This window comes from Micromys minutus (assembly GCF_963924665.1).
Source record: "Micromys minutus genome assembly, chromosome: 30".
NCBI lineage: Eukaryota > Metazoa > Chordata > Mammalia > Rodentia > Muridae > Micromys > Micromys minutus.
This window is the reverse complement of record NC_137965.1, coordinates 942,252-967,665: the sequence shown is the minus strand read 5'-3', so window position 1 is coordinate 967,665 and position 25,414 is coordinate 942,252. Positions and strand designations below refer to the sequence as shown.

The window sequence follows — 25,414 nt, the reverse complement described above, 5'->3', positions numbered from 1 at the left end:
GCAGCTGTCTGCGAAAGTCAAGAGTTTGAACTTTTAACAGGAATCACCAGAAGTTAAAAAGTCATAAATTTGTAATCCTGGTGAAAGTACCATCTGATCTACAATCCACTGCCGTGGTTACATAGACCTGTAACTATGAATGAACGTGACTGATCTCTCCCCCAGAGGTTTTTAATTTTAATTACTAGAAGAGAAATTAATTATTAGCTTGTTTAATCTTTTGCATTCAGTTTTATGTTTGGGAGCAGTGAGAGTTTTAACAAGAAAATTAGTCCAGCCCTGAGAAATTAATGCTTGCATTTCTGCGCGATTCTGCTTATAGCCAGAAAGAACAGGAAAAACCGTTTTGTAACTAACTTGACAGAAGTTCTGGTAATTTTTTTCTTTTTTCTTATTATAAATTTCATTCAAATTTTTGTGCTTTTAGGTTTCTCCAGTGTGGAAGTATTAAACTGACCTTAGCAAGCTGTGGTTTTTGCATGAAGCAAGCAGAAAAACGTGTTGTGAAAAGAGGGTAGATTGGTATGGAGCAGACTGTCTTAGCCAACCGCTCTGTTGTTGTAAAGTTATTAGGCAATCCTTTTCCACAGCATAAATTTCAAGAACACACATTGCTCCACTCTCTTTAATGGTTATTATTATTTTCTTCCTCTAAGTGAAATTCTAAATAAATGTCCAATCATTTTGAAAATCTATTGACTTCTAATGTCTAATCGTCACTGATAATAACTGAAAGTTATGTCAAATCATAGAAGCTTTGTTGCCTACTCTGTACTGTTGCTACTCCTGACTTCATAGACATTTGAGTAGTATCCAAAAAAGATGTCAGGAAAGAACAGAGTCATAACAGTTGCTTAGGGAAAACATGGATTTACTATTCTCCTCCTGACACTCAACATTAACTTATTTTAAGAATAGTGTTCCCACAGAGGCATTTAATCACCTTTTGTAACTGTCTGGTATTTGTTGGCTTTAGCATAGATAAAGCTTTAAAGAGGAAGATGGGCATATCCATGGCAATGGCATAGAATCACGTAATTCTATCCCTAGTGAACACCTGTTCCTTTACAACTCACTTTATATACATTGTTTAACAGGTTTGAAAATAATTTTCAAAAATACAAAAGCAAAACTGACAAAGGCTCTAGTGAGGATAATTAAATAGCGAAGTGATAAATGGGTCTTTTGTATTACAATTTCTACTAAAAGCAGAGAACTACTTACTGCATTATTTACATTAGGTTTGCCTGCTTTTCTGATAGGTAATGCTAATACCTAATACTACATTGGTATCACACTTTATAGTTTATTTTTGCAAACAGAAGTATTTGGGTTATTTTATAATACAGACAAAAGCCCTGACATTCAGCAATACCACCAGCCTTATGTAATATCTTTACTCCATTGAGCAGTACTTGATAGTTGACATGTAAATAGTATACTGTAACTTCATATCATATTTATTGGCACATTTTTGATAAAGCATTGACAGGACTTTTATTGAGATCCTCATTTATAGATGGATGATGAAGCTCAACGGTTTTCTTTGTTATTTTAGTAACATATAGTTATAGTATATTAATTTCGGCCAGAGCTTAATAATGGATCCTGAGAATATTTCAGGTTTGGTAATAAGTTAACACTGATGTGGTTTTAACTCCTTCTAATTATTTTGAAGAATTTTTTTGGCTGGGCATATAGCTGTGTGGTAGACACTTGCCTAGCATGTGTAAAGTCCAGAATTGATTCCCATAATTATACCCACAAAAAGGTATGTTTTTTATGTTTTATGAGATAGCATAATAATTGGTATTTTAGAACTGTATTACTGTATGGTCTTAATTACCTTTTCTCCAAATCTGCTAAATCTCTTTCGTCCAAGAAAAAAAGTGAATCTAAGGCACATAATCATCATTTGAAAAGAGAAACATTTATAAATATGTAATTAATGAGAAAGATAAAGAACATATATCTACAGCACAACACTGTCCTTTACAGAGCACATAAGTCTTAAACATTAATGTAGTGGATGGAACTTCTAATGAAGTTCTGTGTGATTTTTTATTATTTAAAGCAAAGTAAATAAAAGAATGAAAGTAAAATAAAAAGAATGACATCTTCATATACTAATATTTATAATACATGTTATCTTTTCATTTTGTTAATTGAAGGACTTTTGCAGTGAATTTTTAAAATCAGGCTATCTCAATTTGTAAGAATAAGAAAGGCCATATTTTATGATTCTTGAAAGAAGAAAAAGATTAAAGGAATTATTCATAATGAACAAGACTGGATTTTCCTGAAATTAATTCTAATTTCTAATATAAATTTACTAATAAACTTTTTAACTGTTTTAATGAACTATTTCTAATGAAATTGCACTTATAACATTTCACTTCTTGGGACTCTCATACTTAAATCACTCATAGTATGTTTGACATGTTAATATTACATGTACCTATAGAAAGTTGCTTATGTTTATCATTTTTAAGTAGTCATTCTGTGATCGGTCTTTAAGAAAAAAAATTTATGCCATGGAAACTTTCTCATAGCAAGTGAGATTGTCATGTGTTACATTTATCATCATGATACATAGACACATGAGTAGCACAGGTGTTTCCATCTCTAAATTGACTTTACTGCTATCTTACTAAGATACAAGGAAAATGTGGGTAGGAGACATTTGACTTTCTTAAGTGAAAATAATCAAGGAGTTTTTATATATTTACATTTCTTTGAATCTTGAGACCTCTCTTTTTTAAATCACTACATAATATTAATTCCAAAAATAAGGAGTTTAAAAGGTAAATTACTTTGATAGACATTGCATCCTTAATTTTTAAAAAAAGGAAAAAAAATTGTTCTGTCTTCCAACGGTAAAACTAACCACCTGAATCACTGCTGTTCCCCTGACCTGTCACATGTCATGGTTTGAATAGTCAGCAAATAGTTCTCATCCAGTTCTTGTATCAGTGACTCGGGAAATCTGAGGTACTTTCTGATTTGTCTTTTCTATTGTAGGTCAACAAAAATCTCTCAGTGACTTCACCACCACCAGGCCCTGCAAAGAAGCCAAGGGTGAAACAGTCATTCGTGCTGACCACTGATGAGATCATACATCAGTTTGGACTCCCTCAGACGGGTGAGCAGCTTTCTGGCACTGAACAGTCTTTTAAGTGTTCAGTGCTATTTTATGCATGTACTTATTTCTCGTCAGGAATAACACACATGGTGATCGAGTGTGGGTTTCACTGCTGACCAAGTCTATCCTAGCGTTGCTTCTCTTCTTAAGTCACAGACATGATGAGGAAGTTTAGATTTGGTAACTTTAACATCACTTACCCTGAACTTATATTCTGTTAAGGAGATCATTTAAAACTTGAAAACCAGAAAATCTAAACATGTTCAATATGAAAGATGGGTTTTTTTCAGTTGAATAAGGAGCCATGGCTTATGGGTAATTTTATTTTTAACTGTTTTTAAATTTTATGTAAAGCTAAAACAGTATGGCCTTTGGTGGGTAAAAAAAGGCTACCACCTGAAGTGATATCCTAGAAGACACAGAAAGTTTACTCTTAAAATCTGCATTAATCACTGATTCGAATTGATTTGTACAGTTGCTAATTTTAGATTAATGTTTTAAATGTGCTTGGACAAGGATTTTTCAGAGGGTATTAAAGTTAAAATATCTGTGGGAAATGACAATCTTTGTACTTAAAGATGGCCTTTTCTGCCCATTCACTACTTTCTACTATAGTCTACATACTATGATCAAGAACCAAAAAAAAAAAAAATCACAAAATACTTCCGAAGAGACTATTACAGAGAGTCTCGGCTTGAAGAGATCAGCATAGTTTACTCTGAGCTGTGGGGACCATATCACTCTTCAGCTGTGAAAGGATTTGGGAGTTACCGTTTTAGAAGTTATGTTAATCTCTGTATAAGTTACGTACCTTAATGAGGAGAAGCTTGGGTTAGAAATCTTATGTACACTCCTGGTTGTGCCTTTGTTAATTGCTAGTTCAGAAATGGAAATGGTATTTGTTGAGGTAGCTCTTAAGTTGAGGCGACATGAAAGTATTTTGTAAGAGTAAGGTACTGTATAAATTTGACATTTACATTATAAACATGCTTGTGTGCAAAATTTGAAAATACTTGGAGCTGTAATTTTAAATCATAATAGTAACTAAGTTGTCCCAAATCTTAAAGACTTTCCATTTCTAACATTGCTGAGTGCAGCAGAATTTATCATACCAGCAGCAATCACTGTTGCTTATGGAATGTGTGTCATGTATAGCCAGCAGACTTATTCTTTCCGACCCACAGACATGCTTGGCTGGACTCGTGCGGTTACCTTCAGTAACTAGAAAGGAAGGGACCGCCTGTGTCCATCACACCTTACCTTTTTTCTGCTGAGTTTCTGAGAAGAAACTTTTCAGTTGTCTCCAAGGCATAGAGGTTGAGTGTGTGGCTGCATTATCTTAAATCGATTTGGGAAGTAATGTCTGTCAACAAGATAGAAACTGCAGAACACTTTCAAGATACAGGCAGTGTGGCCACACTTGATCTACTTTGGTCAGTAATGTGCTTGACTTCATTTTAGGGCAGGTGTGTGTGTGTGTGTGTGTGTGTGTGTGTGTGTGTGTGTGTGTGTGTGTGTGTGTGTGTGTAAAACAAGATTAAAATGTGAGTAGTTGTAAATTGACCACTAATTATTTTTCATTGAAAAGCTAGTGTTTGTGGAAGAAATTTCATTCACAGCCAGGAGAGCTGCTGCTCAAATGTAGCCCTGCTTGCAGATGTCTGTAGAGTCATGAGCAATTCCTTCATGCTTTAGTTATTTTCAGTCCTGCAGACAATTGAGGTATTTGGCTTCTATCTGAAAATTCTGTAGTTCTAGGGTAGATCTAGGAAGAGATGGGTGAGGAGTTTTGATAAATAAGATTAAGATACATTATATACCATTTTTAAATAATTAAAATATTTTAGAAAAATTGTATTAGTTGTCTCGTGTTCAAATAACCTTTAAATATGGATAGGTGTTCTTAATTATACAAATCTGTTAGGATATGAAATATAGGAACACCAGAACAAACAATGTACACATGTTTAAAAATAGAAATCTTAGGGGTTGGAAAGATGCTTAGTACTTAAGAGTGAGTACTGTTCTTGCAAAGAACCAAGTTCAGTTTCCAATAACCAGGAGAAGCAGCTTACAACCCCCACTAACTTCAGCTCCCAGGGATCCAGCACCCTGTTCTGATTCCACAGGTCTCTGCACTCAGGAGTTACATATTCCCATGTATAGACACACATAGTCACACATGCTTTAGAGTGAAGTAAGTCTTAAAATATACACACATATTACACACAATGCATAAGAAGTCTTGACTGAAAACCCACATAAAATTTGCAGGCCTGTAATGTTTAGTATTGGAAAAAGCTATTTGTCCAGAGCTATAATGGATAGGCAGGCCCACTTGGAGTCATGCAGAGATACTTTTTATTATAGACTCTATATAAGTGTGTTTACACGCTGAGAGTCTACTCTGAAGTGAGTTTATGTTAACCTTAGTTAGTCAAAGCAAGTTCTAGGAAATTGGGGTTGCTAGAAAGATAAGCATTTCTTTAAGTGTTTTATAGTCCTCGAAGTTTGGAAAATGCTTCTTAAATTACTCTAAAATCATTGCAAGTGCTTCGTTTGCTGTGATCTCTCAAACACATGCAGTAAGTAGTTCAGTCCCTTCCTTTAAGAAGCATAAGCTCAGTGCTGTGTTAGAATCATGTCTCCTGTCCTGACAGACCACAGGCCAGTACAGTTCCAGGGGAGAGAGGTTTATTGTGGGGGAAGGGGCAGAGCGGGTGACAGAGATGAAGGGAGAAAAGAGAAAGGGGCAAAGGTCAGGAAGGGTCTGCCTTTTATTTGGGCAGTGACGTAACTTCTTACAGGTTAGAGTGGAAGGTGAGTCAGAATGCTGGGGATGCGGGAATGTATGGCAATTGCCAAGGCAACAGATGCACAGGTCCCTATCGCCTATGGGTGACATCACCATCATCATCATCACTGGATGCAGAACTGACCTGCAACTGTAAAGCTGTTTCTAACTGTAAAGCCAGTTCTTGATGCCAACACTCAGCATGGGAGACAGTTGGGACTGTAGCAAATTAAGTCAGTGTGGTGAACTCCGAAAGTGAAGATTACAAGATTGTCACCAGAAAGTAGTTACGAGGTTCCTCAGACCGAACATTCAGGTCGACCCCTGCTTCCTTGCCTGCATCCCTCTGCCAAGCATCCCCTCATTCCCAGGAGTCCCCCACCTCTCAGATGCTGTGGCAGACATGTGTTGTGTTGTCTCACTGCACTCAGCCTACGAATTCACTTCTAATTTTCTGTATAGAATAGAATTACCCAGTGTGTAAGTATGAAAAGTATAACATATCTTCTGAGATAAAATATGTTTTAAACTGTATTACTGATATGTGTGTGAGAGACAAGCTGAAAAGGGAAAGAGCTCCCAGGAAATACTTTAAGTATTATTCACTGTGCTATTACTCCAAGTCCCCAGTGATGAAAAAATAAATAAGCTGACTTTTTAAAAATTAAAACTATATTAAGAAATTTTAAAAATGGAATTCTAATTTTAACATTTGAGGTAAAAATTACAGATTACAGCTTATATAAATGCTTTATAATACAGTGAACAAGCTATACTATATCTCAAAGTTGCTTTAAAAAGCTGGAGAGATCTCTTACTAGTAAGTTACCAGCACATCTGAAAGCTCTAGAACAAAAAGAAGAAATAGTGCCCAAAAGGAGGAGATGACAAGACATAATGAACCTCAGAGATGAGATCAGTCAAGTAGACACAACATCAGCAATCAAAGGACAGAGTTGCTTGTTTGAGAAAGTTAAGATTGGCAAACCTTTAGCCAACTTGACTGAAAGATGGAGAAGATCCACATGAGTTAGAGATGGAAAGACAGCAAACACTGCGGAGAGCAGACACACCTCAGCTGGAAAATAAGAGGCTGCCCAGCTCTTCAGTGTAGTGAAGAGATACCAAGTGATACCAATCCGTGTTTTCATAAACATGTAAGTGTTTCATGTGTATCTTCATTTGCTCACAATTCTATAGCCACCATGCATGTCACACTGAATAAAATCATATAAATCTTCCAGGAGCTTAACCCCCCATCATTCAGTGAAGTAACAGTGACTCCAGGAGGCCTGCAACAGACTCAGTGCTTCATGCTCACCAGTCCGACACAAATCCCTAAGGAGGGCACTGGTGTGGGAGGCCAAGTGCTTAGAGCTACGTCTCTGCCAGTGATTCGCAGTCGCTTCTCTTTGCCGGGTTTTCTAAACAGTGCCGCGAATAGGTAACGATCACTTAGGAAAGCGTGGTTTCTGAAACTGAGGGTCAAGCAAGACATTTTAATTTTTGATTGTCAATGAATTCACTCTTTCTATGGTTTTATTTGATTTGTGCTTGTCATTTATTAAGGTTTTTTTAAGTCCACATTCTGGTGTAATGTGGTATTTGATCTCTAATGAAATCAACAAGCTCCCAAGAGATAAATTTTATTCTGTGTTATTTAGTCCTCATAGATCCACTCACTCCAAAGACAGAGGCAGGAAGAGTGCCCCAGTCTACAATTTCAAGACAAGGCTGGACCACATACCTAGACCCTAATAGATTATTTAATAATCTACTCACTTTTGTGAGTAGATGGGGGCAAAAATGCCAACATTTTCATTGCTGACAGGGCAGTGTTTGTATCCTCTTTACAAGTTATTTTTCAAAGAGAATATTTTATTTATTGTGTATTTTTATATCATTTCTCTAAATTAAATATAATTCAGATTAAATAGATAGCTCAAGCAAGATAAAGTAACTTTATTCATTTAATCTTCATTTCTTTTTAATTATAAACTTGAGTTTGTGTTACATCTAAGCCAGAAACATGATGATTCTTGTGTTTCAAAGGAAAAATACATTTTGGCAAAAATTAGGAAATAGAATGATTCAATAATCACAGCTGATGTTTCTAAGGGGGTTTCCATTGTAAGGAAAGTAAATTAAGCTTCAAAGAATTCCCTCAGCCCATCAGAGTTGGCACAGCCCTCGCTAGTATTGCATAACGAACTTTAAACTGTTAATTGAAAAAGAGTGTCTATTGAATTCTGATTTCAGACTTTTCAAAATTCCAAAATTTCAATTCAGTGGTGAGATAAATGAAAAAAAAAGTTAATTGTCATAGATTAAAGATAATCTCCAGAATTAACTGATTTTTCTGTAAGAAGGTATCTTTAATTGCACTTTAGTGTATTAAAAGAATCAAATGCTTTTAATGTATGGTGTTTAAAGACTTTATTTAAAAAGAAAACAAAACACTTTTCTGAATAAACACATACATTGTGGTGGCCAAGCGTTGGTCTATGGTGTCTTTGATCTGATTTCTAATTTTCTCCGGTAGCTGTTTGCCTGGGTCGTTGACTTCTTTTCTGCAGCTAGATTTGCCTACATTTCTCACTGCAGAGCATTGTTAGGGTCATAAGAATACTTTTGCCTTTGAGATATGCAAAATGTTTTGAGATTAAATACCATGAAGTTATTCAAGATTTCCCCATTCTTATTTTGAAATCATTGTGACCAAAGTAATGGAGGAAATCTTATTTAAGACCTGGCTCAACAGACTGTATTAAGTGGTGGTGGTAGCAGAGAGAGAGTGTGAAGGACAAACAGTGAACACACTGTTGGGAAGCATGCAGAGGGAGGGCACCGTGAGGAGGCGCCATGGAGGAAGCCTCCAAACTAGTGTCTCCAGTGGGAAAGAAGAACCACTAGAGCTCACTTGACTATTGAGACTTTAGCTTTCAGTCTAAATGCCAACTTGAGGTCATCTTTGGAGTGTGGTGTTAAGATCATAGCATACTTAAAAACCAAGATAGCATGTGAAAGTCTGTATTAAGAGTACGTGGATCAGGATCACACTTTGCCCCATAGATGACGAAACAACCACCCAACAAAACACTGTTTGCTAGCATCTCTTGGGTTTACTGTCTTCAGAGACACCAACTCAAGAAGCATGAAGAATGCAAGGTGTTTCTCACAGCCCAACTCTGTAGCCTCTTAAGAAAGCGCCCTTCTATAATAGGTAGCATCAAAATGAGAGAAAAGCATTTTGCTACTATTAAACACTTTGTTGGCTGGAGGAGAAATGGCTCAGCCATTAAGATCACTGACTGTTCTTCCACAGGTCCTGAGTTCAATTCCCAGCAACCACATGGTGGCTCACAACCATCTGTAATGGAATACAGTGCCCTCTTTTGGTGTGTCTGAAAGACAGTGACAGTGTACTCATAAAAAATAAAATAAATCTTTTTAAAAAACACATTTTGTTACATTTGTTGCAATAGAGGTAGTAATATTTATAAGAGTCAGCTTCAGATTAGGAATTAATATCACTTTTCTAATTCTGCCTTTATTGCTCAGCAAGTTGCTAAACTATTTTACCTTCTATACAGCTTACAGTTGGCCAAACAGTATCCTGGTGCTGCCTAACCTGCCATGTGGTGGTGTGGGCAAGGGGGAGATGCCCACCCCACTATCCCTACTCTTTCCTGGCTGCAGCACTCAGGAGAGCTTGCCCTGCACTTGACTTGGGCAGCAGGACAGAGCTGGCCCTGGTGCTTTGAGTGTAGGTGATCCAGCCTGCGAGTATAAGAGCAGTAGCCCCACCCACTAGCAGGCTTTGGCATTGTGTGAGATAGTCTAGGCAGTTCTGGAGAGCTGGCTCTGGTTGTGTAGGTGTGGGAGAGCTGGCAAGCTGACCAGCCTAGCTACCACCCAAGCCCAGATCCAGGGCTTTGAGTTGGCCCACACCATTATCTACCCCATCTATGAACTGCTCTGCATGAAGGAACTAGTCCTGCAGATCCAAAGCTGCAGGATCTTCATGACACAGGGCAACAAGATATCAGAGCAGACAGCCTTGTGATGATATAGTATTGGTAGTATAGCAGAAAGCAGATGCCTGGAACCAGGCCAGTGACTCACTGCAATAAACATTTGCAAGTAAAGATATATAAAGACATATAAATAAAGGGTCTACTATGGGACACACTGACACAGTGCACTTGGTTTTGGTTGGGGAGGCAGGTTGCAAGGGTGGACGGCAGATATCAATGGACAGGAAGATGAACAGGATTGGCATGCACGATGAGAAATTTATACAGAATCAATAAAAGTAAACAATAATAAATGATGCAACTATTAAGAAAAAAAAACTAAAAACCTGGGGTGACTTGGTAGCTGACAGTGTGTCACTGGCATCTTGAGGCCCTGGGTTTGATTCCCCATACCTTAAATTAATTAGATTTTAGAGCTTACTTTCAGAGAATCAGCAGGTTTTGTTGTTGTTAGGAAAAGACAAGAAATATTTAAATATTCAGTGATTTCTGAATTGAGGTTTTTTTTTTTTTAAGTTAGTGCATATTAGAAGAGAAGAGATGTATGTTTGAGGAGCAGGGACAGCCTGTGAAGATTCCATACAGGAAGTGGAGGCTAGCAAGCCTGGTTTTCTTGCTGCTCACTGATGATTCTAGAGATCCACTATGATAGCATGCAACATGAAATCAATTATAAAACAATTGAGCAACCACATGTAGAAGGATACTATTTTAATTTTTTAGCATTAATACAATAATAGTAGCTCATAAATAGCTAGCAGTATTTTTTAATTTATAAAAATGAAGTCGGGATGAATATATGTATGTGTTAGACAGCTGGTCATGCTGTCTAATCTAATTAAAGGAATTTAGTCCTTTAAGTTCTGTCATCCCTCTAATCTAGCAGAGACCAAGAGTCACTTCCAAAGCTAATGTTCACATCTTTCTTTTCCTGTTTCTGATCAGTAGTCAACACTAGAGGACTAGGAATGACAGATTTCCTGTTTGGATTTTTCTGATCACTACTCAAATCCTCCCATGGGTCATTATTTGTATTTCCTTCCCCAAATACTGAGACTTCATTTGAAATATCTGAAACTTGAGTTTGAGCTGTACGTAAGAGTGTAAGTTAGTGTTTCCACTCCCAGAAGAGCATTTAAGTAAGTAGCCAGTGATTGGTGTTAACCTACTAGTTAGCTATTCAGATTTAGCCTCTGTTTATAATAGTAATTAATTTTAAGAATAGTATTAGAATTCATCAATTGTTTTAACTCTTCTGATAATTTAAAATATATCCTATACATCATTTTTCAGTTTTAATAACATTTTTGCCAACCTGGGCACTAAATCATTAAATTCACCCCAGTGTTTCCCAGGGGTAGAGTATGAATCCAAACCTTTCCTATCCAAGTCAGTAGATTCAGATGAGTGTTGGTCTGCCCGTTGTTTCCTAGCCACTTATGTTCTAAGAAAAGTCATTTCATTCAATATTGTAAGGTACTGAGGTTTCAGCCTTACAACTTTCAATCTTCTCCCATCTGTTCAAAAGAGGAAATTTACTCTAAATTCTTATTTCTCAGCCCCTTCCTTGTATGGCAGTGTTTCTTCTCTTCAGGAACCTTCAAAGTATATAGCAGTATTTGCCCAATGCTATACAGCCAATGGAAAATAAAAGCTTGTTACTGAACATTTTAAGCTATAGGAAAACTTTAAATACAGTCTAATTTACTAATTAATATGAAAACTTTGTGACCCTACATAACCAAAGTATGAATTTAATTTTTAGAAGCATACATAATACATTTATTTTTATCGCATGTCTTAGAATTCTGCTTATTGACTAAACCGGAGAAAAGAACAAGAAAAATAAATACTAACGATTCTCAGCAGGAGATGAATTGTCTTGGCCAGGGATATTTAGCGATATCTGGAGATGTTTGGGGATGTTATCAACATCAGGGATAGACACACAGGACACTGAAACATTCCACAATGAAAGATAGCATCCCAGACGCTCCAAATCTAACCTGCCTGAACTGTCCACAGTGCTCTTGCTGAGAACACTAGAGACACACAGTTAGAACCCTGATGACTTCTCCTGATCCCATGCTGAGAGCACCATTACATCTTCTTAAGTCTTCCAAAGTTTCTACTCAGAGATTTCCTGTCTTTAGTTGTTTTTGTTCGCTTCTGTGTTTTTCTTAATGCCAATGTTTTTTTCTTTATTTGTTGTAAATTTCTAAAGATGGAAATGTTAGACTAGTATGACTTACCTCTTCCATTGTGTGACTAACAGTAATCTCACCAATTTGTTTGCCCATGCATACTTATTAAAACTTTACATCTGTGGCCAGGACAAACAATGTGCAGTTTATATTTAGGATAAACAGGGAAAGTATGTCAGGATACTTGCCAAAATGAGAACAGCTAGCTAGGGGGCTGTATTTTGCTCTTCCAGTGTTACTTTTGGAGTCTGGCTCTACTCCTGGCTGTGTTAGTGCTGGGTAAACCCCCTGTTATTTAGAGCTTGCAGCCTTTTTGGCTTAAATTTTCTTTTACTTTTGCATTTTTATTTATCCCAGGTTTCTTTCTGTTTAACTTCCACCAGATGTGCTGGTTACATGTTCATAGCTTTTATCATAGCCAGGAGGACAACCATACGAACTATCTCACACAGTCCCAAGGAGTGTCTGTCCCCAGATGTTTCCAGTCATTTTCCATTGTATAAAAGTTTAACATTTCTAATATTTTTTTTCAGGCTCACTAGTGACCTGCTGCTAATGCCAGTGGCCAGTTCTTCCCCTTATCTTACTTGACCGGTCACTAGCTTTGAATAGATCTGGTTACTTCCTAATGCATGGTTTCCGGGACACCACACTCTCTTGCTTTTTTTCTTATCTTGTGAGTCAGTCCTCTCTCTTTCCTTATGCTAGATGCTGCCTGGTTCCTGACATGTCTTAATAGACTACTCCTCTACGACTCTACTCTTTCCATTCCCTACTTATGCTGACATCTTTGGTAACTTCATGACTTAAATAAAACATGGGTAGCTGTGACTGTCTGATGTCTTATACTTATCCCAGCAATCTTTCCTGAGATTCAGTTGTGCACAGCCTGTTGTTATAGCCCCTGAGCCTCATGTGACTGTTGAGCACATGAAATATCACTGGTGTGACTTAGGAACTCAAGCCTTAGTTTTAAAACTGTGCAAGACCTGTAAGTACCATATAGAGTTCAGTGTTCTCTTCTGTCTACTTCTCCTTAAGTCTTTATCTGATCCCCAGGAGATCATTTGGTAAAGAATTGTTGGTTTTTATCAGATGTGAGTAATGCTCTTAATAACAAGCTTCCTTAGTTAAGAGTTTAGGATCCTTTATCAACATGACTTTAACATTGTTATTAAAAGAAAGTATCTGTGAATTCTACATCAGGAGGCCGAGGCAGGAGGCTCAGGAGTTGAAGACTGGCTACATAGGGAGTTTGGGGCTAGCCTGGGCTCTCGTTAGTGACTTTCATAGAAATTATGTTTATCTCTTACTTTTCTCATTTAGGTAAGAGCATGAGAGCCTAGTAGCGGCTAGCAAAGAGAATTTAGACATACAGTCTGTTACATATGCTATATGACCTTTTCCATATTAGTGATGAAAAAGTAATGTTTACTTATAGTGTTCATACAAGTAAAAATATTTAAATACCAAAATATCTGTGGCTTCCAATAAAGTAGAAGTTACAGAAGTACATTACATAATATTCAGAATTACTCTAATGAGTGAACCTTGTTTTAAAGTTCTCTAATTTCCTACTTGATTTTAGAAAGGAAAGAAAAAGACACTATGTCTGGTTTTTATACTTCAGTTGTCTTCTGTTACAACTCTTACTCAGGTGTGACATGGGCATTATTTCAGAAGAGAGCCTTTAGGAGCATTGCTCGCTGCTACCGTGGTGTGTCTTCAGTTAGAGCCAGAGCGCCTTAACAAGGAGAAAGTGAAATATAATCTGCATGGCATAAAGAATAATTTCCTTTATAAATTCCTATCCCTCAGGTAATTCTCAAGTAGACCTATGGCAGGATAAAGCTTGCTTTAAGCATCTTAAGTTGTATTTACTACAAGCTGTGGTAGGAAAAGACCTGCCTGCATTTTCTCTTTTGTTCTTCTCAGGCTGAAGAGAGTGTCTGTACTGAAATAGTCCCAGGGCTTCCCTGAGAGAACTTAAGAGCTTTTCATTTTGTGGTTGAGTCAGTTTGGGATGAGTAGTGAGTGTCTATGATATCATAAAAATTACTGGTAATGTTTTCTGAAAATGAATATCCAGCACTTATTGAAAGTAGTCAACTAAAAATGGAAATGAGGTTTAGGAGCCAGACCTTCTGGTAAGGATAGATACCTCAAGATCAAGAAAGTGTTGGTTTGTATTTTCCAGAATTTTAAATGTGCATTTTCAGGAAGCCTTTTCATTGAATGCAAACTGAATGAAATGTAAAGAATCGCCCTTTATGTTGTTCTTAGTCAGCACCTTGCCTGCCCGTCTCAGCCAAGGCGATGACACATACAGAAACTGACAACTGAGTGCACAAGGTGACTGTCAGCATTTTAAAGTCATGCCAAAGGCTCTATGCTATAAATGTCCAACGAGTAGGCTCTGTGTTCATTGCAATGTACTTTTCTCTCTGAAAAATAGTTTCATAAGTAGTAAACCTAAGAATGACTTTTGAACAGTTCTTACCTTTTTTGAAAGTAGATTCAGAAACACTGTATTTTTGGCAGAAATACTATAATGAAACTGTTCCTTGGTTTTCAAAAATAAATACTTTTCTTATACCTAAAAATGAGTTCATACAAATAACTAGATTGTGCTTATGGGTGAGGTTATTCTGTGCAGAGGCTCAACCCAGCACATGGCAGAGTGAACATGACAGAAAGCCCCTAGGTTTGTCCAGCCTATCAGAGAACCCAGAAAGCACAGAAGTCAAAGTCACCCAACAGGAACAGGCATGTATCATTGTGGGGACAAGAAGAGAGCAGATGGGTCAAGCATATGACAACTATTAACTGCTCCTAGTTGTTTCATGATGCTGTTTAGAAATCTGGGTGGTGTGTACAATGCAGAGCACTATTGTCCATTCGAGGGATTTCTGAATGATAGTTGAGACCCGAGACTCTGCATTTTGCTGCTGACCCTTTATAAAGCTAATGTGTCATATTGTGTAATGTGGTTCCTCTATTTGCTGTTCTACTTTTACAAATAGAGCTAACAGAACTATAGCGTTCTGAGAGTGAGTAAATCCTTGGAATTCCTGTTGAGGTACAGATGTGAGATAGGTGTGCTGTATGTGTGTGTGTGTGTATGCGCGCGCACACACACACACACACACAGGCTTACTTTCTATGCCTGCCCTTCTACTGCAGGACACTGAGTTCTCCATGTTTATGGCTATTAAATTTGAGAAAAATAGAAAGTGATCAAGTTTCCTTTTTTCTTTTCTTTTTTCTTTCTTCTTTTTTTTGCCTATTAATAATCACTTAGCTTTTCCTCTTAGGGGATACCTTATTTTCCCTCCTACTTTTGGTAGTAACATGAAGTTTTATGTCATCTTAGTCGTTATTTTGATTTCATACAGTATATTTTGATCTGCTTCTCCTCCCCCACCTCCTCACTCATCCAACTCCATGTCTTCTTTCTCTCTTTCTTTAGAAAACCACTTTTAAAAAAAAGAACTAAAATAAGACAAAGTAAATAGACAAATGGGGGTGGGAAGGAAAAAATACAAGACAAACATATGCACATGCACACATAAAACCATAAAACACCAAAGCATGATCATAATTAGTAAACAAAAGACAGTAAGTTTAAAAACAAATAAAAGCATTCTACGATAGAGTCTCCAAAACCCAGTTGAGTTCGTTCTGTGTTGGCATCTACTGCTAGGCATGGGGCCTCCCTTAAGTCTGCTCTGTGTACCCACTGAGACTCCATTTGAGGAGAGTGATTTGTCCTTAGTGAGCACTACTAATTGGAGATATCTGCTGTGTTAAGAATGAGGGCGTGTGTCTACTGCTCTTCTCAGCACTGGGGCCCTGTCTGACTTGAACCTGTTTCAGGCCTGCACCACAGTCTCTGTAAGTCCCTGTGTGTGTGTGTCAGTCTTGTCTGGAAGATTCTGTTCCCTTGGCATTCCCCTCTGGCTCTGGGCCATGCTGCTTCCTCATCTGTATTCCTGAGTGAGGTGTCTGGTGACAGTATCCCATGTAGAACTGAGAGCTGCAAGGCCTCTCACTGCACACTGCCCAGCCATGGGTCTCTGCGTCAGTCCCTGTCTGCTGCAGGAGGAAGCCTCTGATAATGGCTGGGTGAGGCAGGGATCTCATTCCCAGACAGCTCTTGCTGCACCTTTACGGGGAAAAGGAATAGGGTATTTTTTTTTAAACTAACTTCTCTTTAAGTTGAGGTATATGACATTTCTAAATCATGACTATGCTTAAATTTTTCATTTATAATTTCTCTTTAGAAATTAAATCATATTATTTGTAGATAATGTAATTACATTCCCACATCCTAACACTGTATCTTACCAATCCAATAAATGAACTTTTTCTTCAGTAACTCTTTTCTTGCTTAAACTTTGCTTCTGTTTTTAGTTGTTTTGTTTTAATTATAAAGATAGTTTATCCTGATACATTCAAGATCTGAAATGCAAAATTATATATTAAGAACCAGTAGTGCTTCTGTCTGTTGTACTAGATCAGGTTAATAACTAAGTCTAAAAGTCAAATAATGTTCTTTCATGGGTATTATAGCTAATCCTGTGTAGGTAAATGTTCTGTATGTCTTGGTCTTCTGGTGCAAAAGACAGTGAATAAAAACTAAGCACAGAATAAGTGACAAGTGATGGAGAGAAGATGTCCTGATCAGTGCTTCACTAAGTGACGATGCTTTGAGATGTCAGTGAATAATAGGGAAAGTTTTACCTTGACTCAGTTCTCAGAGGCTGTGATCCACTGGCCCCCTTGGCTTTGAACCTGTGGCAAAGCACAGGGCAATAGAGCAGTAGCAGGCAGTGGGCAATAGAGTCTTCCTACCACTATTCCTAGTGGTATCCAGGAAGCAGAAAGACCCTGAACCCTATTACCGCCTTCCCACTGACAAACTATCATTCAAGCTTTCAGGACATGGTGTGTACTGACAAATTTAAGATCCAAACTAGAGTGGGATGGGTAGAATCACATGCAGATTAAGGATCATCACTATTTTTTTAATTTCATTATTGAATGAGTTTGTGTGCATGGTTGGGGGTGGGGTGCATGTGTGGAGGTCAGAGGACATGGGTTCTAGGAATTGAACTCAGGTCCCCAGGTTTGTGCAGCAAGTGCCTTTACTCCATTAGCTCTCACTGGCCCAACAATCTATATTTAAATAGATTAGTCAAGGAACATGCCATAGAAAACCTAACACTTGAGCAGAGTTTTCCTTAAGAAAGATGGTATTATATAGAAAATGGTGTCCCCAAACAAGATCCAAGGCAAGAGTGTACTTTGTGCACACACATTTTGTGTGTGTGAGTATGTATGAGAGAGAGAAAGAGAGAGAGAGAGAGAGAGAGAGAGAGAGAGAGCTCACGTGCATGCACATTTGGCCTTGCCAGTGAAATACGTGTGGCATGTTTTATTAGACACACACCTAACTGCCCTACATTAATGTCTATAGCATGTGATAGCATGTGGTAGCATAAACAAACTTGAGCCTCTCCTTACGGGTATGGAGGAGATTTAGCAAATGTTGGAAATTGCTGCTTCTAGTTTTGTTTTGTTTTCTTCATAGAAATTAATTCAATGTATAATTATCTATTACTTAGTATAATTAATTTGTCAGTAGTCTAAAAATAGTTAAATATCTACTGACTTTATATATTCATAAGATAGTGGTAGGTGCCTATCGTGTGTGTGTGTGTGTGTGTGTGTGTGTGTGTGTGTGTGTGTGTGCACGTGCGTGCATGTGTGCATTTGAGACAGTCTTGGTGTATTATAATAAGCTGTCCTCAGACTCAGCAATCCTTCTCCCTCCACCTTCTGAGTTCTGGAATTATGTATGTCGGGATTAAGTATATGATTCTGCCTCTGGTCTGAATTTATTTTTTTTAGTATTTAGAAGAAACAGAACAGATGAGTGAAAAGTGGCTTAGGCTGGGAGCTCTTCCCAACTGTGAGGACACACCCCCGAGTCACAGATCTCATAAACTTCTCAGTCTTCTAATGCAACAGCACCTCCAAAGTCAGGCCATGGAGTAATTTATTTGAATATGAATAACTTATCCCTCAAATGGTGTTTATTTTATTTTTATTTTGTGTGTATGGATGTTTTATCTGAATGTACATGTCTGATCCACATATGTGTGGCATGCCTTCAAAGGGTGTTGGATTCCTTGGAGCTAGAGTTTCAAACAGTTGTGAGCCATGATGTGGGTGCTGAGAATCAAACCCTGGTCCTCTGGAGCAGCCAGGGTTCTCAACCACCAAGCCAACTCTCCATCCCTCAAATGCAGTTTTTACTAATTAAAAGGGAAGAAACTGGCGGAGGCTGACAAGTGATCCATCTCTCTGATTGGGTAAAAATTACTACTTCTCAAGGAAAATAACTGTTTTCATTTTACTTTGTATGTTTTGTTTATGAATGTTTTGCCTGCATGTGTGTATGTCTGTGCACCATGTGTGTACATTGCTCCAGAGACCAGAAGAGGGCATCAAATTCCATGGAACTTGAATTACAGACAGTTGGGTGTCCTTGTGGGTTCTAGAAATTAAACCTGTGTTAATCTGGAAGAGCAGTCAGGGATCATAGCCACTGAACCATATCTCTAGCCCCAAATATTACTTTTTAGCAAGTCAATCAATATGTAAGTATGAATATATAACAACTAGTCATTCATGCATATTCAACAGGTTTGTCATTATAGGCATGTGGTTGATAAATCCAATGTTGAGACAAAAACTAAAATAGGTTTATAGTATCCACTTTTCTTTCGGGAAACTTCACCATACATCTGATAAAACTAAGGACTTTACTGTGTAAATGTATTTTATACAATATCATTATCATACATGAAAAGTCATAAAGGTAATAGAAAAATTATATAATAAATGCTCACATTTAGATATCCCTAATTATGCAAAAATACCTTAAGCAATCTTTGTAATTCTGGCATCCAGTCAAGACTCATATTTTCATCGATGGTTATATTATTGGTAACAATTGCACTGGTGTCAGTTTCAGTTAACCTAGAAAGAAAAACTTTCTGGGCTAATTGTCTTATAAAAAATGTCAGTGTTTTAAATTTATCTATTTCATTGTGGTTTCATTCAGGCAAAACTTGTGGCCATACTATGAGTGATAATCACTTCTACACATCTTATCAAGTGTCATGTGTTGTCAGGGTGTCCCACTACTGCTGCTAGTGAGTTTAGTCTTTGATGAAGGAGGTGGACATCAGATCTCTCCATTATGGAAGTAAAGTGCTCCTGTTTCAAATACTGTTTTCTATAGTTCTTGTGAATGTCCTCTTTCCAACAGACTTTCTGAGTAGTGTTAGCGTTCATTTGTAACTTTCCTCAGTTTTCCCTGTGGGAATACAAAATGCCACTTTTCCAAAGTAACCATTCCCTCCTACTTTAGGGCTGAGCGTAGTCCATGACCACTATGGAGGGGAACATGGGAACAGGCAGGCATGGTACTGGAACAATAGCTGAGAACTCAACAACTTAGAACATAACTACAAGGCAGAGAGACAGAGAGATAGAGGGGCAGACACTGGGAATGACATGGACTTTTGGAACCTCAAAGCCTTCCACCCATGATACACTTTCTCCAACAAGGCCACACCTCCTAATACTTTACAAACAGTTCTTTCACCTGAAACCAAGTATTCAAACACATAGGTATTTGGGGGCCATTCTCACTTGTCATTACAGCCACCAACTGCAAATACAAGCTGCTCTGATGATGGTTCAGAGATGCTTTGGTCTGAGTAGAACGATAAGTCATTAGAAGTTGGTGTAATGTTATGTCCATTGAGCACTGTAATGGTAGATTCTCTCCTAGGGCCTATGATGCATCTAGATTCTTAGTCTGATAGTGGTGCAGGTATGGGTATATTCTTGTGAAAGGAAACTTACGTCCTATTGGGGAGTGGTCAGTTACCCCCAGAACATTTGTACCACTGTTGCAGTGGTGGGCATGTCTTCCCAGGAGAGTCAGTGTAGCCCAGTCTTCACAGCTGGATGTAACTGATGGTTACAGGTTTCTTCTGGCAGCTCCTTGTCACCTAGAAGTATGAGAACTTGTTGGTAAGAAGGAAGCTTCCAGGTCAGTACCATCTGTAATATTAGAGGTCTAGAGGACCTTGCTGGACAGCAGCTCCAAAGGAAGGGACTGGGCTTCCTGACTGCTACGATGGCGTGTCTCTCTCTCTCTCTCTCTCTCTCTCTCTCTCTCTCTCTCTCTCTCTCTCTCTCTCTCTCTCTCTCTGTGTGTGTGTGTGTGTGTGTGTGTGTGTGTGTGTGTGTGTGTTTGTGTGTGTACACACTCATGCACACACTCAAGTAAGATGGTACAGTAATAGGTTAACATGTGTTTTTTGAAAATTCTTTGGTGTTAGAAGCCCTTTTCCACCCTCCTTCCTCTACCCTACAGCACATTTCCAAACTCCAGTATACCTATTCCTGTTCCATTAACTTCCTTTTGCCTTTTATATCAATGTATTCTCTCTCCTTTTCCTTGAAAGCCTCTTCCTTGTGGACCCTTAGTAATTTTCTGACCTCTATGGATATTCCAAATTACACAAACATATCTGAAGTTTCAAAGCTAACATCCAACATCCACAGATAAGAGAAAATATGACATTTGTCTTTCTGGGGCACAGCTTCAGGATGATTGTTTCAAGCTTCATTCATTTACTTGATATGTTCACAGTTTTGTTTTTCTTAATAGCTAAGTGGTATTCCATCGTATAAATATGCTATATGTTTAGACTGTTTCAATTTCCTGGCTGTTGTGAGTAAAACAGCAGTAGACATGGATGAACAGGCGTGTCTCACAGGGGATGGAATACTGTAGGTATATTCCCAGGAAGGATTAACTGGATCATATGGTAGACTTATGAGAAACCTCCACATGATTTCCATCATGAATAGATGTTTACACTCCCACCAGCAGCAAATGAGTGTTCTCTTCCCACACCCAAGCCACCATTGTTCTTTCTGCCTCTGCCTCCTCCTCTTCCTCCTCCTCTTCCTCCTCCTCTTCCTCCTCCTCTTCCTCCTCCTCTTCCTCCTCTCCCTCCTCCTCCTCCTCTTCTTCCTCCTTTTCCTCTTCGTCCTCCTCCTCCTCCTCTCCCTCCTCCTCCTCCTCTTCCTCCTCCTCCTCCTCTCCCTCCTCCTCCTCCTCTTCTTCCTCCTTTTCCTCCTCTTCCTCCCCTCTCCTTTTTGTCCTCCTCCTCCCTCCTCTTCTTCCTCATCCTCCTCCTCTTTCTCCTCTTCTTCCTCCTCCTCAATCTCCTCTTTTGCCATTTCTGACTTTGGTGAAATGAAGTCTCAAAGAAGTTTTAATTTGTAATTCCCTGATGCCTAAGGACGTTGAACACGTTTAAGTGTTTCTTGGTAGTTTGTGTTTTACTTTTTGAAAACTGTTTAGTTCTGTGCTACATTTTTAATTGGGTTTTCTTCTTTTTTTTTTCAATTCATTTTATATTTTAAATACTAACCCTCTGTGTTACTGGTAAAGATTTTTACCAGTTCTCCAACTCTCTAATTGAATAATGGTATCCTTGGCCACATATAAATTTTGATGAGGTCCTACTTATTAGTTATTGGTTGTAATTCCTGAGCTGACAGGGTCCTGTTTAGAAAACTCTTATTCCAGTGAATTCAAGCATAATCACTACTTTTTCTTCTCTGAGAGTCAGGACATTGGGCCTTTTGTGGTTTCCTATGAAAGATTTTTTTTTCAGTTTATGTGGAGAATTATATTGGAATATTGATGAGGATTACACTGAATCTGTAGATTGCTTCTGGAAGGATGGTCATTTTCACAATATTAATCCTATCATCTTATCAATTCATGAGCTTAGATGGACTTTCCATCTTCGGATTCTTCTTCCATTTCTTTCTTTTCTGTCTTAAAATTTTCACTATACAAACCCTTTACTTCTTTGGTTAGATTTTGCCCATTTTTTGTTGTTGTTGTCTTGTTTTGTTGTTGCTGCTGGTGGTGGTTGTTGCTTTGTGGTTGAGACTATTGTGAATGTGTTGTTCCCTTGATTTCTTTCCTGCTACGCTTGTCCTTTGTACATACGAAGACTACTGACTTTTATGTTCTTCTTTTGCTTTCTTGTACACTGATGAATGTTTTTAACAGTTGTAGACATTTTCTGGTACCATCTTTAGGATCTTTTACATATAGAATGAGATCATCTGCAATGAAGAGACTTCGAATTTTCCTTCCACTTATCTGACTGCTCCAGATAAGACTAGGGGACTTATGTGCCGGTCTTTATGTCTAGTAGCTTAGAGACCACTTGGCCTCTGGGTGTTTCCTTGCTTGTGATATTCAAGGTTCACTGTCTCGTGCCCCACAGATCTTGTATATTTTTAAAATTTGTTTGATACAAATGGATAATAGAATTCAGAAACTACATTCTAGGACTCAGCACACTGGCTGCTGTTGGTGAGGAATTACTCCCAGGCCCTTTTGCTCCAGAAACCTAGTAGGAAGTAAAGGTTTAAGATGAGTTACAGTGAGACTGCTACTGCAAGTTTAAGTTAATTTCAGACTCGTCTGCTCTGGCTTTTACAGCATGAGCTTATAATGTATCAAAAACAACAGTTACAAATGTTTTCTCTACTTTCCCATTTAACTTTGAAATAAAAAAGCCTTGTTTAGAAGAGGTTTTTCCATAAATAAATAAAATATATTTTAAAAGATAGCTAAGCTTAATTCAAAGGACACGTGGGAAAAGGAAGAAGAGATTTCCCTATACCTGGGTGTGCCCACAGCACAGTTATCTGCATTCGTCTAAATCAGATGCCCTCATTTTTAGTACTTATCTGATGCATTAGAATATACTATATTAGTATAGAGTATGAAGAATAGAATATATTATATTGGTACAGATTGCAACATATATATATATGTGTATATATATGTATATGTGTGTGTATATATATATATATATATATATATATATATATATATATATATATATATATATATACTATATTGGTATAGATTGTGAGGTATAGAATATACTAGATTGGTATAGATTGTGAGGTATAGATCATTTTTCCAAAATGTCCATCTAGTTGTTTGACACCACAAACCAAAATAATCTCTTCATTCTCTTATGCTAATAAGTACTTGGCTCTTTTTTAAAATATTTTTTTAAACATTCCTGTTGGTCTGTATGTCACCTCAAGTCAGTGATATTCTGCTTCAGTTGAAGAGACTTCCCTTACCCTTAAATGTCCTTTATGGGTTTTGCTTTATTTCTGTTTGGTTAATTTTTTAGAAAGTAAAACTGGTTTTTAGATAATATAAATTATATTTAAACTAGATGGCACCAAATCAATGCTAAAACTAACATAATATAAGTTCAGAGAGCATGATATAAAATTCAGTATATAAAGCTAATATCTCTTATATAGTCAAGCAAATTAGATGGTGATAGAGAATATGCTGTTTACATGAGCAATGTCAAAGAGGAAACGTGACAATGTAAGACATGTAAAACAATAAAAAGAAAGCAGTGGTGCTTCTGAGATGCACAGTTACCTTAAGGGACTGTTAAGGCAACCCTGTTCTGTGACCAGGGTCACTCTACAGCCACTTCTGTCCACAGTAGTATGTGAATCTAATAACATTTCAGTTAGGATGGAGGTTTCTGTCCCCAGTGTTAGACAAACTGATCTAACATATGTATATGGATCATGAAAGAATTGGAGAAATCTTCATGGGGAAGGAAGAAAGAGAAACCAAACACAGCTAAACACCAGGCCATCCCTGACAAGGCTGGAAGTGGAGTTCAGGGGTCAGCACTCACCTAACATATATGATATGTAGACAAGTCATATGTAAAACATATGGCTTGATGTTCTACATACATGTGCTTCTTATACTGTGCTGTGCATTACAGAAGCACTTGCAGGTTTATAAATAGAACCTTTGATTAAACTTCACAAATACTCCCTACCTTTTAAAACTCTATTCTACTGTAATATAGTGGGCTTTATTTCACTTTTCATAGGCAAGTGTCTTAGTTAGGGTTTCTATTGTTGTGAAGAGACACTGTGACCAAGGCAATTCAAAAGGAAAGCAATTCATAGGGCTGGCTTAAGTTCAAATGTTCGGTCCATTATCATCATAGTGGGCAACGTGGCAGCATGCAGGCAGACATGGTGCTGGAGTGGCAGCTGAGAGTCCTACATCTGGATCAGCAGGCAGCACAAACAAAGAGGAACTCCTGAGACCTCAAAGCCTACCCCCAGTGACACACTTCCTCCAACAAGGCCACACCCACTCTAATGAGGCCACACCTTCTATTAAAGCCACTCCCTGTGAACCTGTGGGGGCCATATTCATTCAAAACGTCACAGCAAGTAACCAAACCATAATTCATTTACTCTCAACCTCCTGTGCCTCCTATATTGTCTGGTGAAAACGTGGTGGTGGAATTCTTTCTCTCAGGAAAGGTCAATGATGTTTTTAGGCCTTCAGATGATTACTTGAGGCCCACTTACCTGCTCTGGTTCTTCTAATTTAAATGTTACCACTATCCAATAAAAGGCCTTCAAAGAAACATCTAGAATAGTGTTTAACTAAGTATCTGGATACCATGGCTTAGCCAAATTGACATGGAAGGTCATATGCAGCACAGTAAAGCACATATGGGTTTTCAATTGTATGCTGATGAATGTAAAGCCAGATTGAAATGTAGGCTTTTCAAGTAAGATCTACTTATAAATGGAAGCTGTTTCCGAGTTCCTCTAGCACTGTTTCTTTTATATGTTTTTAACTTCAGCCTTCAACAAACATGTACTACTTCTCAAACTGATATTTCTATATGCAATTGAAATTTAAAGCTAAGCTAATTTATGTAATCCATTTCTAAAATTTCTTTTTTGGGGGTCTGAGAAGTGGGGGCTCACTGGTTAGAGAGCTTTCCATCTTGCCATGCAAGCCCCCAGTGACTGTATTCAGAGCTCCGGTGCCAAAGCTTATGCCAGATGGCATGACATGGCCAGTGATCTCTGAACCCAAGAAGTGGAGATGACATCATAGAGCAAACTAGATTAGTTGTTGGTTGTCTGTAAACTCTGGCTTTAAGTGAAAGACCCTACTCCATATAAGACAGCAAGCAGTGGAAGAAAATACCAAATGTCAACATCTGGCCTTGCACACACGCATATGCACGCACAC

At 37.9% G+C, this 25,414-nt stretch overlaps 1 protein-coding gene across 1 annotated transcript in view; it reads left to right on the top strand.

Moving 5' to 3' along the window:
* Window positions 1-25,414, top strand: part of AHI1 (Abelson helper integration site 1) — a 132,902-nt gene that overhangs the window by 67,292 nt on the left and 40,196 nt on the right. Inside the window, exon 18 of the mRNA XM_080941628.1 lies at window positions 3,022-3,142. Within this exon, the coding sequence (XP_080797754.1) occupies window positions 3,022-3,142 (121 nt within the window). The remainder of the gene's footprint in view (window positions 1-3,021; window positions 3,143-25,414) is intronic.